This window comes from Poecilia mexicana, unplaced genomic scaffold, assembly GCF_051168715.1.
Source record: "Poecilia mexicana isolate PSO_F unplaced genomic scaffold, ASM5116871v1 scaffold_13, whole genome shotgun sequence".
NCBI lineage: Eukaryota > Metazoa > Chordata > Actinopteri > Cyprinodontiformes > Poeciliidae > Poecilia > Poecilia mexicana.
In genome coordinates, this window is record NW_028263382.1 from 26,970,752 (window position 1) to 26,985,411 (window position 14,660).

Here is a 14,660-nt window from a genome sequence, read left to right on the forward strand (position 1 = left end):
AGATGGCTGAAAATTGCCCGCTGTAGGCAACGATAAAATCTGATGAATTAAACTTCCGATTTCCCCGTTTCTTAAAGCTGAAGTTTCCCCAGCTCCTGGGAACCTTAGAGGCCCGTGTGAGTCAACAACGGATGAATCAACTTAGCTGGAAAAGCAGAAATAGTATTTTCTCAACCTCAGTGTATCAACTGGGCACGCCCACTTACTCTGGTGAACAAAACATTATTAGTCATGAGGTCTAGTTGACAAATGCCACATGTTTCTACCTTTTAAGAAAACGGTATTCCAGTTCTCCTTAAAAAAAAATATATATATATAAAAATATATAAAATATATATATATATATATATATATTTTTTTTATTTATTTATTTTTTTTAATAAATGGGATGGGAAACTAGATAAAACTAGCCATTCTGTTTTAGGTTAGGAAAAGTTTTCATTTAAACGCTAAAATTTAAACACCTGTCAAATTCAAGGGACGTAACAACAAAGGAATCACACTTATATTTTATTTTTATTTCACATATTTACACGACAGCAAAAGGGCAGAGTAGGACATGTGACAGAAGGTGAATTCAGCTCACGGGAGCGAAACTGTGGCACAAAGAGAACTGACACGAGCAGGGCTAAGAATAGATGGAGGGTGGTTTCTATTACATGTAGGTAAATAATTAAACAAGTGCGGCCACATCTAAAGAGAACAGTGACAGGAGCTGATAAGACTTGATGTGAAATCTCATGATCCAAGATTTAGCAGGAAGGTTTTTAATACACAATTTACTAAGGATAAAACATCTGGAATGGTTCACAGGTTTAAAAGAGAAGCTTTGAATTCCTTTATTCTGACTCGTAATTCTTAAAAGTAATGCTTACAGCACTCACAGGAAGGGTTCGGGTATGTTGACATGCTCTGAGTTGGATCAGCCTCGTCCAGCAAGGCTTCAATATAAAGTTAAAATGTGTGGGCTTTTTTAAAATATAAACAGAGCCGATGTGTCGGAACCAAAATCAGTTTAAAACTACATTACGCAGTGCAAGCAGCAGCTGCAGGAAACAACGTTGTCTTGCTTCCTGGTGGTTTAAGAGAGTCTGATCTGACCTCATCCGGTCCGTACCGAAATGAATCCCAGTCTGAGATCCAGAAACAACTCGAGAGGAGAAAAACAGTGTGCTGCCCCGACCTCATAGCTCTTCCTCTGTTTTCACCTGCATGACGCCGTCCTGCTGCTCCGACTGCGCTATCTGGCTGTCGTTGAAGGGCATATTAAACTGGATGTCGATAGACTGGGGAAAGTCTGCCGGAAAGTGGTTGTAGTTTGCGTTTAAATTCACATTCAGGAAGGAGAAAGCGTTGGCGTCTGCGGCGGGGTCGCCTATGAAGTTCTGTTCGTTCAGAAACTGAAACAAGTCGTACATGATCTGCTCGTCCATGACGCCAGGGTCCATCGTGTCCGACTCAGGAGAAGATTGAAAGGCAAGGTGGCTATCGTCCGATGGCATCACGTTTTGTGTCTCCATGGGGAAGTTGAAGGTCTGTTTTGAAGACGGTGCTGGCTCTGCAGAAAAACAAAAATACATGGGTTTTACTACAGAGAAGAAAAATACATAAAAAAAAAAAAAATATATATATATATATATATATATATATATATATATATATATATATATATATATATATATATGGTTATCTGACATGCAAGTTTTCATTCAGGGAATATGACACAACTGCATCTTTGGCTTCAATGCGGTGCAGCTGATTGGACTTTTGCCTTCAAGCAAGAAGATCCTGGATTTGAATCTGAGGCCTTTTTGCATAGAGTTTGAATTTTCTCCTTTGCATGCCTGGGTTTTCTCTGGGTACTCCAGCTTCCTCAGTTTGTTTAAAGTTTTACTTGCATCACCGTTGGGCTGGTATTTGAGTCAAAAATCCAAAAGCAAATTTCCTGTATTCCTGATGGCCATATTTTGGCAAAATTTTTTATTCATTTTTATTGCATTTATACTCAGAAAATTTGAGTTTTCAGTTAGAAATATAGCAGCAAACATCCAATATGGCTGCTACATCTTCCAAAGCAAATTAAGAGTTTTGCCTCCTGCCAGAGGAATTACTGCACTTTTAAAAACCCACACTGTTTATAGAGTTGCTTTCGACAATAAGTAAAACATTGATTAAGATATCTGATGTGTATTGACGATTCAAAATGTAATGTTTGTTACATCATACTGGTTACTGTATGATGATTTTATGACTTTTTACAAGATGTTTTTATGACTTTGAACTGCCTTGTTGCTGAAATGTACCAAACAAATAAACGACTGATTTTAACCACAAAAACCTAAAAGGTACGAAAACAAATGTTTCCGATATCCAATTAGTTAGCTTTGTTAGCTTTACATGACCCGAGACATTACTGATTGAACTTTCTTTCACAGCCTTTGTTAGCGCCTAGCGTAGCGTACAGATGGAACTAGTCATGGAACCTAGCGGAGAGTCTGGTGCTCTGGTCTTCTTTAATTTAGAGTATTTTCAGGGGGAAAACAAGATTTCTCTTCACTAGAGTAGCTTTTGGGTTAACATTTAAAGCACTAAAAGTAATTTGGCACTTACAATAACTTAATAAATCAGTAAATGGGATCTCATTGCTTTAGCAAGAACCAACAACGAACTTCAGCAAAGAACAGGAAGGATGAGTGAATGATGAAAAGTTGCTTTATTTTACTCTTTTACACATTTAGCCTCTTAACTGCCATGGAGTAAAACATATTTTTAAAATTTGACAAAGTAGGAATATTTAAAATAAAGAAAACATGCGGGCAAGCTGTTACCGTTAGCGTGCTAACTGAGCTAGCAGCATTAGCTGCTAACAGAAGCTGGTATAAACGATTTAAAAATGTCACAATCAGATGTTTCTGACATCATTTCACTAAAACAGCAAACTGAAGTTAAACTGAGTTGTTTGGTGTCATTTCTCTTAATGTTTTGTATAAATAAATCATGAATCTAGGTGCTAATTAGCACCTTTCTGCTGCTAATTAGCATTAGCAGCAGAAAGGTTTGGTAGATTACATAGTTACAAAATCATTTTGGTTGCTTTACACAGAAATTTCCCAACAATTTACGCTGACAGCATAAACTTATTTCCTTATATATAAATAAATACAAAAATGGGAAGACTTTTTAGCTGTGTAACTAACAGTTGCTTTGTGGTTTACCCAAATTAGTCAAGACAAGACTGTGAACTAAAAACCCTAACCCTATCAGAAAGTAATGCTGCCATCAAATATGTAAATTAAGAAATAGGGGTCATATTGAAACTGGATGAAATTAGCAGAATATCTTCCAAGCAAATGTGGAAAAGGTAATTCTTGATTCAATCTTTCCACTTCACTGTGTGATACCATGCCAGTCTTTGAACGCTCTGCCTGACAGGTCACATGGCCTGCTCAGGGGCAGTTTCCTACTTCTTCTATCAGGTTTCTGTACATTACAGCCGCCTGATGAAGCAGATCATGCAAATGTCACATTTTCATGATTCACTCGTCATATGAACCGTAGGAGGAGCAGAAAGTTAGACTGGTTTTATTCATTTAAAAATAAAAAATGGGTGTGCTGTGGTGGCGCAGGGGTTAAGCACAACCCATGTACAGAGGCCTTGGTCCTCGACGCGGCTGTCGCAGGCTCGATTCCCAGCCTGGCAACCCTTGCCGCATGTCTTTCCCCATCTCTCATTACCAACTTTGGGTCATATTGATAGTTTTATTTGATAGTTATTTGTCAATTAACTATCAAATAAAGGCCACTAGAGCCAACAAAACCTTTAAAAAACATTTCAAATAGTAATGGATCAGCTGTGAGTGGTAATGTTATAATAAAAACAAACCATCTTAAAAATCTGTGTTTTATGATTCATACTTTCTTAAAGAGACATTATTATTATTGTCATCAGTGACAATGACTCACTCATTGAGGTTTCTCAGCGAGTCATAATAGCGAACAAACAAAAAGACTCTTTTGTGGTGCGTCTGTAAAATAATAAAGACATGTGGACCCGGCTCTTGTGTAATGCCATCTGGTTCACCGTTACAGCTCAAAGCAGCGAATATGAATAAGTCGTTGGCTGAGGTGAGTGTAAACATCCATCCTTGGTGTTTATTTGAGAACGGAAGGCAAATCTCACGTCAACATTTGGCTTTTTCAGCTTTTAGCTTTTAGTTAGCGTGATAAAATATGATGGCTGGTTAAGTCGTTCATTGCTGGAAGGAAGTGTGCAGAAAAATGGCACCTACAGTCGAGCGAATGTTTTTGCAAGGAGTCCACTGCATCTCTAGAGGTGTTGAGAAAAAAAATCTAAACTTTAGAAAACTTAATTTAAAGTCTTCAAACTAGGTCATAGTACATTTAGTCAAATTCTCAGTTGAGGGAATTTGTTCTGTTATTTAGTTAGCTAAATAATACAAATTATCAGGCCTAACCTAGTATTTTTTCTCTTTTATTGTCTGAATTTTAAACAATAATATTACTAAAAATGTTTGAAAAAGATGTTGGTTTGATTAGGGGGTCAGAGATAATTTAGGAAAAGTTCACCTGGTAAAAACTGGAATGAGAATTGCAGTAAATGACCAAATAAAACATAAATAAATAAATATTTATTAAATTTTGTATTTTGTACAGAATTTGATAAATTTAACCCAGATTGTTTTTTTGTTTTTTTACCATCAGCATAACTTCCATAAAAACGGCGGCCCTTTGAATATTATTACCGCTTTATAATTTTACAAACTTGAAGCCGCTCTCCGTTTATCGTTTACATCTTCTGGCCATTTCTAAAACGAGCCAGATAATCGCTGCCCTTCTTCCTCCCATGGTCTTTTTTGAGGATGTGGTTTCGTAGATTTGCTGAAGCCATAAAACTAACAAAAGGCCCGGGGATTTCTTTTGTTTACAGTAAGCAGGTACCACGGCCAGTCGGTTATTTAAAAGAGAGAGAAAAAAAAAAGCAGAACAGCAAGAGATTGTGAATGGCTCAAACATTTACAATCACAACTCAGAAGGTTTGCTGGGTTTTAACAGAAGCATTGATGGTCTAATTCATGAGTCACATCTTAAAGATAAACATCAGAGTGAAAGCAGAAGTCTCACCTGTCACACTAATGTCCCGTTTAATCGTGGCTCTCTTTCGCTTCACTTCATACGGATCTGAAACACAAAGCGGCCGAGCTCGGATTAGCACGGTGCGGTTCTCCAACCCGCTCTACCTGTTCTCTGGTTAAGGTTTGACCGACACGAGGCGGCAGCCCCGACTCACCGGGATTGTGCGGCAAGTACATGAAGGAGACGGGTTCGCTCTCCATCTGGTCCGAGACGCGGCGCAGCACGACGCTGACCTCCACCTCCTCCGTGATGTCTTGGTCCTGGTAGGGCGGCGTCTTGAACACGATGGCTATCTGCCGGTGGACGTCTGTCTGAGCAAACTCGCCGTTCGCCTTCCACGAGCCTTGCCTGAAGAGGATCTCTATGTCGTCTGGCGATTAGCGGAGAAACAACAGATTGATCCCAGCAGCAATATCAGACTTAATTCTGCACGTTTTTATGCTTTGAGATGAATAAGCAGAAACTTTACGGGTTCTTCTCCTGCCCAAAAAAATGGGACTAAAATAAGAAAAGCATCCTATTTTAAATAATAACTTATGATAATGTCACACTTGCAACGCAAGCAGCAACAAACTCAAACAATTAATCGGATTAATTGATTACTTGAATAATCTTCAACTAATTTAGTTACAAATGAAAGCCTCCGTCACCTTTCTGCACTTTGTCACACAGCATGTAGACCTCCGTCTTGCCTCTGCAGGAGCCTTTGTTCAGGTTCAGCTGGCAGATCTTCAGCTCCGACGTGGTCGTGGCCTCTTTGGAAGAACACAGAGTGGAGCGTGAGTGAGCACAGCTCACGTGGAGCGAGAGAGTCATCAGGAAGTTCTTGGCGGTCTCTTACTCTTGTCGTAGATCGGCTTGGAGATGACCGGGCAGAGCGAGTCCTTCCTGCCGTCGTCCCACTCGAGCTGGCACTCGAAACACAAACGCACCGCGTTCATGTCCATGTCCTCGATCCCTTTAGTGTTACCGGCTGGAGGAGAGGAAAAACGCCGAATGTGACGTCTGATTAAAGGTTCACGACAACTTTTGAATTTGTGTTTGTGTGTGTGAGGAGCTTACTCTTAAAAGGGTCGATATTTTGGTTTCTCCTTTTCTGCAGCGACACGTCCAGCTCTCTCCTTCTCACACACTGGATGCCGAGATTAGCGAAGCTGCACATTTTAAACAAAAACGATTTAAAAAATAAATTATAAATAAGGGGAATGAAAACCTGATGAGCATGTGGAACGACGAACAAGAAAAAACATTTGGTGTTTAAGGATGCTTACCTGTGACGTCGGGTGGTATGGGGGTTAAAGCAGACCACGCAGATTCCTGAGCCAGCGACACAGTCTTTACCCACAAGGCAGTGCGGGTGAGGCCGGTGGGGGTAATCTTTGGTGACCAAAGAAACGGTCACTGTGACCTTCTTTATGTGGTCAATGGGACCCTGAATCTGAAAGAGACAGAAGGAACAGCAGAGTTTACAAGAAGGACCAGTCAAGAGCAGCGATGGACACATCTGCTGGTGAAGTAAAATAAACTCATATTTTATCGCAAGCTAAAAAAAATAAAAAAAATCAGAAAAATCCAACTTTCTTTGATTACAGTACAAACCCCACAATTGAGATAAAATTAGAGTGTTGTTTCAGAGCATATACTTTGGTATTTTTACATTTTACTGGTGTACAAAACCAGCAAGTTGAAAGTACCAACCACAAAAATGTATTTTTATTTCTCTATTATTATTTGAAACGCAAAAACACTGAATGCTGATGAAGCATCTATATTTACTTTAACAAACAGATAGCTGCATGATAAGGGAGGTAGAAAAAGAAAAAAACTATATATTTCAGTCTCCATCTGGAGTCTTTTTTTTTGGAAACACTCCAAGTGGATTTAAAGTAAAAAGGATGAACATCATGAGAAATCATTTTCTTGCCCTCTGTTTGCTACAGTAGAGCGAATTGGTCTGTTTCTCTCCTGTTAAAGTAAATTGTGCTGTACACTCTGTAAAATACCAGCTCATTTTTAATAAAAGCCAGGCGGTAAACTGAAAGTGGGTCGTCATTGGAAGGACGATAATCCTGACCATATGGCAAAATAAACGCAGAAATACTTTGGGTAATTAAAACGACCTTCTTCCACAGCCTGAACAAACCCCAGACCTAAACCTGCAGGTCGAGCTGAAGAGGAACCAGGACTGGATCATGTAGAGCAGGGGCGTCAAACTCATTTTCATTTTGGGCCATGTCAAAAATCTGAATGTTCTTAAAGGGCCGGTCGTGCCAGGATACATCGACAAAACCAAATAGACTGATAAAATATCAATAAATGGTTCCTCCAGGATTTTGTGATTTTTTTGTGTGTGTGGTTATTTGCAGTCAAAATGACAGATTTTGTGCCAATTTAGAAATGTTTGTAAGGAATTTTTATATTTTTGCTATTGTATGTTGTCAAATGTGATTTATTATTACGGACTATAACTTGACATCAAGTCAGGCTGAGGCAGCAGTGATTTAAACTCAATGTTTTTGACCAGTTTTGAAAAAAATTGCAATAAAATCAGAATTTTTTTTTTGGAGATTTGTTGATTTTGTGTGAATTTTGCAGATTTGTGAAAAACTGGAAGGACTTATTGATGTAATTTGGGTTTAAAGGGCCACATAAAAAGCTACAGCGGCCCAGATTTGGCCCCCGGGCCTCGAGTTTGACACAGAGAGATAGTCAAAGATTATCTCTCATCTTTATAACATAGAAGAAGATTAAAGCTGTCTTGTTGGAAAAATGGGGGACCGCAGCAGGGATTTAAAATAAACAAAAATAAAACATGGTGTGATTTTTTTTTTCCTCCACTGAAACTCAAACTTGATTCTCCTGAAATGTTCATTGTGATGTTATGCTATTGCAACAAATATTTGAGGTAATTTTAGAGTAACTCCAGCTTGGCTAACTTTAAATAGTCTTTTGTTTTTTGTTACACCTATTATCAGAACAACCTGTTTATCTGGTTATGACTCAGTTCTACATCCTTTCTTCTCTCACACTCCATCTTTCTCTGTCGCCTCTAAAGCTGCGTTTTCTCTTTCGACTTGCTGCGCGAGGTTGCATGGGGTGAGGGTGTCTGTGGCGTTTGTTTGTAGAAAGAAAGGGGATAAACCTTCAGGCCCTGACCACAGAGATGGTTTGGATTTGCGGGGACTTTCTAATAAATGTCTGCCGACCGCAGCCTCCACCCCCCTCCCCCATTTCCACACCTTATCTCAGCAGGGGCTCATAACAAACAGCTTCAGTTGTGGTTAGCACCTCTAACCGTCGCGGAGGACTCGTAAACTCCCCTCAGTAAGGAAACCGAAATCAGACGTGTACCTCTATGGTGGGCTGCGTCTTGTTGTTGTCGGTGCTGGACGCCCCCAGGATGCTCCCGGCCGAGCGACCCTCACACTCGTAGCGGAACCTCATTCCCCGGTCCTTGGGCTCCTCCACCACCACCAGCTTGGGCTTCTCCAGGATCCGCTCCAGCATGTTGCCGTTGCTCTGCAGGCCTTGGGAGGGAACGCCGCCTTTGGGGGTCAGCGATAAGGGCAGGCTTCGACCTCGGCCGGGCCCCATGGGTTTGTGGGAAGGATGACCGGACGCCATCTCGCGCAGTGGAACAGGGTTTGGCTGTGGGGGAGGGATTAAGAAGAGTTAAACATTTAAACCTTTTTCTTTCTGATCAATAGACTCTGGTTTGCTTTAACCAACTTGATACTTTTATTAATTTAACCTTTATTTAACCAGTTGAGTTATTAAGAACAACACTTTTATAGCAGGAGTGTTCAAGTTGAGGTTCGAGGGCCTTTTGCAGCCCTCGAGGTTGATTATGCGGTCCGCAAAATTAGGAGGTTGATACAGATAAGACATATGAAAAAACAAAACGGGTTTTAGGTCTTAATAAATAAATAAAACTCTCCGAAAAATGTATATGTTAGATACAACATTCTTAGCTTATTACTAGGAATGCACAAAAACAAACTCTCTAGCCCAGCAAAATTAAACTAATAGACACTTAGGGCTTTGTAAATATTTCTTAAATCAAAGAAACATGCAAGACCCCTTTTTTTTTTTTGCAGATCCCAATTTTGCTTGCAATAATCTTATTTTATCAATTAGCACCGTTAGTGTTAATAAAATCAACATTCTGTACATTCAGCCTTCCTATTATCTACTGAAAGTCTTGCTCTCTCTCTCCTTCAGGCACGCCTTGACATTGTTTTCTTTCAAGTAGCTTCGTTCATCTCTGAGCTTCTTGTATCTATGACACTTTGTTCCTAAACGTGTGAATAAAAGATCTGCCAACTCTTCAGATCCTGCAGATCTCGTTGATTCAGAAGAAAAACAGAACTCAAGTCATGTTTTGACGCTAAGCAAAAAAAAAAAAAAGAAAACAAAGACTAAAGTAGCTGATAAAAATAACCACAATTTGAATAGACTCTAAAATAGATATGAGTGGTCAAGCAAAAACATAACATGTTTTCCATTTCAGTAAAATCCTGATTCCACCACAGAAATTCCCACATCTAAAAGAGTCAGCTTCATGTCTTTGAAACTTCCTCTATTATGTCATTAGTTCACACCACAAACCTATAAAAGTGTCATTCGGGCTACTATTGCACAACAGACTACATCGAGATGATAACACAAGTTGGTGTGAGAACTCAGGGTCAAGTCTGTAAGCATCTTCTTACCCCTCGGATGAGAATTACTGCAAGCTCAGCTCCAGCAGCAGTTCACATCTAGAGCATCGGCTTCGTCAACTCAGAAAGACAACAGAGGACGGCTGAACCCAACCGAGCTGAGAGACAACCAGCTCTATCAGTGAGGTTCAGAGGCAGGCTGCTTGTTTATGCCTCTGTACATGTGCTTTCCATCACCGCACAGCGTTCAGCATGTGCTTCTTGACTCATCCCCCTCACTCACTCACTCACTCACACACACACACACACACATCTGATGTCTATTTTTTTCCGTTACACCACAGACCACCAAGCCTTTCCGTTTCCCACTCGTACTTTTTAATCTGTCACTTCTGCTTTCTCTCTCTCTCTCTCAGTTGTTAATTTCTGCAAAAGCCGAGGCTTCAACACAATCCAAACAGAACTTCACCAAACTCCGCAGATCCAACAACAAACCTTCATGGAACAAAGAGCTAAAAGACTAGCCAATAATGGGCCCAGGAGCTGGTTAAAGTGTCGCCTCAGAGATCAGGGTGGCGCCCCGGCAGGCGTGAGGTCATCCCTCTCAACATCCTCCGGAGCCACATACGTCTGCCGAGAGGACCCGCTCACTGTAAAACACTCACACAAACAAAAGAAGCAAGGAGCGGCGAGGAAGAAGGAACAGGAAGTCTGCTCTGCTGATTCACCAATCGCAGGAGGAGACGCTGAGCAGGGAAAAAAATAAAAATAAAAACGCAACCTTTAACCTTCAGTGGGTTTGGCTTGTAATCAGAAAAGACGGCAAGCAGGAGTCCGATTACACATTTTCCAAGATGACGTCGCGCCCCCTTCTTTCTCCGCAGAAAGGCATGCTGGGAGAGCGCGTCTCAGACACAAGAGAGTCGCTCACAGCAACAATCCCACACAGATAACCCAAAAACAGAGGGTGAAACCACTTCTCCTCTGCTGCCCTTCAGCTCGGCTTGTCTGTGCAGGCTGCAGCATCGCCGCAGCCTTATCAGATTACAACATCTCTGATCTGCCCCGCTGTCTGGAAGTCACGTGCTTTCTGATAATAGTTTGACCTGCAGTGCTGCCCAGCTGCTGATCGGGGGGGGGGAATAACAGAAACCTGCAACCGTCTGCGAGCCTGTGAACTGGCTTTTTGGTCCTTTGTCAACAGTCAGGAAAACAGCAGAAGCCGTCACAAAATGAGGCCGATTACCAGAAGCAACCGGAGCTGAATCACACGATGACTAATATTGCAACAAAAGTTAAACAAAAGGCAGTGACATCCTCAAATTGTGTGCCAATTTGTCAAAAAGTAGTAACATACCTTAAATGATAGGGAAAAAACGGTTTCCAACACATTTACTCATGCTTATAACCAACAATGAGGCGTTTACAAACCAAATGGCTTGAGCTTAAATTCAATATCAATATAAGCCACACAAATATGATCTTTAGGTCTTTATTTTCACGGGTTCAAGAAATTCAACGGACTAAATATCTCCAATCAAATTTAGCTGTGTCATCTTACTAGCTGATTTTCCCAGAATACAGCCAGAAGCAGGTGTTTTACCAAAGCATCGCTAAGGTAGAACGGCTGGATTTACATTTGTTTAATTGGCTTTTTGCTCTACACTTTACTTTAGAAAATTACATTTCACATGGTTTATTATAAGAACATTTAATAAACGAGTATGAGAGACTCAACAGCCATCCACTGGCTTATCTTTGCAGGCTCATCCAGGGTCGTTCACCCTGAAGAGGTTATCAGTTCATCACAGGGCAACAGAGAAACACACAACCATGAAAACACACTCACACCCAAGGCCAATTTAGAGTAGTCAATTAGCAAACTCCATGTAGAAAGGAGTTTCCTACAACTGTTAGGTCTGTCACGATAACAAATTTGGCTGGATGATAAATTGTTCCAGAAATTATTGCGATAAACGATAATATTGCTGTTTTGACCAATTTTTAGACAATGGCAAAATAATAATGCAAGAACAAATTCTCAAAGATCAATAAACTTTAAATTCTAATGAACATTTAACACTGGCACTGGAACACATTTTAAATATCAAAAATAAATAAGCAAAACAACAAATAAAATCAATTATGAAGTCTGTAAACAAAATTGTCCTTCTAAAAATGGGCGCACCGGACTGAAGGCTTTTATCATCTAGTTTTTGGTAGAAAGAGAAAAAAAAGAGATAAACGATAAATCACGCCAATGGAAATGATTGAGTTTGTTTTAATTTATCACGCAATTAATTCATTCATTGACTTTGTGACTGTGGCTAGCAGTGTTAGCAACAGCCTGACTTAAAACATCGGCAAGACATTTGGGCCCACTTTTTTAGTATGTTTTTATTTTAAAACCAATGCAAATAAACACTTTATCTCTGAAACCTCTAAGAAGAGGTAGAAAACTGACCAGGACTCAAGAAGGAGAAGAAGAAGGAGAAGAAGAAGAAGAGCACTTTTCACTAAAGCAACCAAAGCGTTACTCACTGCAGTGCCTCTGGGTACCAGCACGGGTTTGGTCGTCGGTTGGAGGTTCTGCAGGAGGGTGAAGCCGTCCTGGTTTAGGACGTCTTCATCCTCCGTCGTCCTCCAGTAGCGGTCTGAAGGAGGAGGAAGAGGAGGCGGGCCAGGAAGGGAGCCGTTCTGCTGTTCGTTGCAGCCATTGATGATTTCTGTAATTAGGTCTGCGTGCCAAAAAAAAGAAAAGAAAAAGAAAATGAGGAGCTCAGACTTTATTGCTTTATTGCTAGAATTGCTTTAATCCCTTGAACTTTTCCACATTTGATCACATAACAACCTCAAACTTCAAGGCTTTTCATTGGGTTTTATGGGATGTGTGTGATGCTCATATCCAGAGTTATGCTGTTTGCAAAACAGCATTACTCAGACAGACAAAACAGAGAGACCACACAGGTTGCCACTTAGATTTAGACTAGACGGTCATGGTGAAACTGTTCTAGTTTAGCTCTGACTGGATGTTCAAAGCTCTGGATGCATCTACTTCGTTTCCTTTCTGTACTGTCATGCTTCAAACATCTTAATGCATGATGCTGCCACCACCATGTGTCACCATGTTTTCAGGGTGGTGTAGAGTGTTGGTTTTACACCACACATAGGTGTACAGGGTAAAGAGTTAAACTGTGACCTCAGGTTTTCTGATTGGATGTGGTCTGACATGTGTCGCAAAGCGGCTTCCTGCGTTCAAGATGCAGAAAGGTAAACAAAGCACACAGGAAAGACCTGAACCTAAACGCCACACTTCACGTTTTATAACTTATTCAAGCTGATTTATTTATTTATTTATTTATTTATTTATTTATTTTTGGGGGGGGGGGGCAAATATTGGAGTAATATGCATATCTTAAGGCTCGAAAAATTTTATTGCAAAAAAAGTAGAGCATCAACGTGCACATTATCGAGAACTAGGCTCGTTTTTATATGTACTCTCCTCCGTTCACGCTCATTTTAGATAAAATGACAGGCAGTAGAAAGGTGAATCATTGATTACTCAAGACTATTGGCTCAGGTCAAGTCGGGACACAACGAAGCGTAGCAAGGTTTGCCATGCCTTACAGCGTAAAAAGCATCAAAAACAAAACTCACCCAGTTCGCCATTGGGAGTACAAATGTGCGAAAACGCGTTGATCCCTGAATTGGGTGTTGGCTCCTCGGCTGTGAAAAATCACGATAATAATATTAATAGAATTACATGTACGAGGAGAACAGCGGTGATTTAGACGGTGACAAGCGGAAAAGAACACATTTCAACCCCCCCATACCTTTGAAGAAGTCCATATCTTTCATCTCATGTGAGGAAGGCGAAGACCCTGAAGTCGGCCGTCGCGCGCTCGAGTTCAACCCGGATGAGTCCAGGAAACGCTCCTCTGCTCTCGATCAGGAACCTGTCAGTGTGGGTTTCAGTCTAGTCACCAGCACGAAGTCAGAGCACTGCAGAGGTGTCGAAGAGCCTCGAAGACATGTGAGCAACGCCGAGAGAGATGAAGTTTAGTGTTCTGCTCTGATTGGCCTGCCGAGCTTCGCGGAAATCCCCCGAGCGTCGCGTCACCTCTCCTGCGGGAAACCCCCCCTCCTGCTCTGTTCTGGAGCAGCTGCAGGTTTTACAGCATTCAAGTCTGTAGCTGGATTGGCTATTAAAGCGTCTATCAGCTCAAAGTAGACCTGACACATAACCTGTTTGTTTCTCCCTCTCTCTCCATAAGATAATCTGAGCTCATGTCTTTTCGCTTTCGGATTCTCGCTTCGGATCTCATGCAAAACTATTTGAAAACCAAATACATTTCAAGCAGCAGGCTGAGCCAACACTTTTAATATTTCTCCTGGTTGCATCAGCCTCTGATCCCACTTCCTTCACACAAAAAGAAAAGTGGAAATTTCTGATTTGCTTCACCAATGACCTCTCTGCACGTTCAGTAGCTTCCCCCAAAGGTGACGTGATTAATCGTGTGTTTTGACAGCTTTTTTTTTTCCACTCGGAGTTTAGGAGGCAGTCATTGTTTTTTGGGGGGGGAGCAGCAGTGACACCTACTGGTCGCAAAGAGAAAAGATGATTTAAAGGAAAAGGAAAACGAAAGCAAGGCGTTTAGAGGAAGCAGTGACTCAGCACATGCTCCCAAATCCACTGTTGCAAGATCGCCCATCCTGATGCTTTTACACAGTAGGTTTCAAAGTAAAATTCCGGTAATAAATAAGTTGCAAAATAGGATTTTAAAGCAATACAAGCCTGCACAAGAGAATCAGACATGATCAGATTATGAAACCCAGCTACTGGTG

At 40.9% G+C, this 14,660-nt stretch overlaps 1 protein-coding gene across 3 annotated transcripts; it reads right to left on the bottom strand.

The window, feature by feature from the left end:
- Positions 1-497: 497 nt before the first annotated feature.
- Positions 498-14,065, bottom strand: relb (RELB proto-oncogene, NF-kB subunit). 3 transcript variants are annotated; one of them, XM_014991033.2, is made up of 11 exons: positions 13,649-14,065; positions 13,473-13,541; positions 12,357-12,553; positions 8,506-8,802; positions 6,426-6,592; positions 6,217-6,308; positions 5,996-6,127; positions 5,805-5,909; positions 5,309-5,524; positions 5,143-5,199; positions 498-1,558 (listed from the first exon to the last, which is right to left on the bottom strand). In XM_014991033.2, exons 1-11 carry the CDS (start codon positions 13,671-13,673, stop codon positions 1,185-1,187), a joined length of 1,731 nt encoding a protein of 576 aa, XP_014846519.2. In that variant the 5' UTR covers positions 13,674-14,065; the 3' UTR covers positions 498-1,184. The 3 variants fall into 3 exon arrangements, with proteins under 3 accessions (XP_014846519.2, XP_014846520.2, XP_014846521.2); XM_014991034.2 differs by lacking the exons at positions 12,357-12,553; positions 13,473-13,541; positions 13,649-14,065 and adding an exon at positions 10,311-10,895; XM_014991035.2 differs by lacking the exons at positions 12,357-12,553; positions 13,473-13,541; positions 13,649-14,065 and adding an exon at positions 9,867-10,282.
- Between the last annotated feature and the right edge of the window lie 595 nt (positions 14,066-14,660).

What these genes read in the sequence shown, in the direction of transcription:
- relb (XM_014991033.2), bottom strand. Translation starts at nt 13,673, where the DNA reads ATGAAAGATATGGACTTCTTCAAAG. An exon ending in TACTCCCAATGGCGAACTGG is followed by an intron (nt 12,554 to 13,472) that starts GTGAGTTTTGTT and finishes TTTGGCACGCAG; the next exon opens with ACCTAATTACAGAAATCATC. An exon ending in AGACGCAGCCCACCATAGAG is followed by an intron (nt 6,593 to 8,505) that starts GTACACGTCTGA and finishes TGTCTCTTTCAG; the next exon opens with ATTCAGGGTCCCATTGACCA.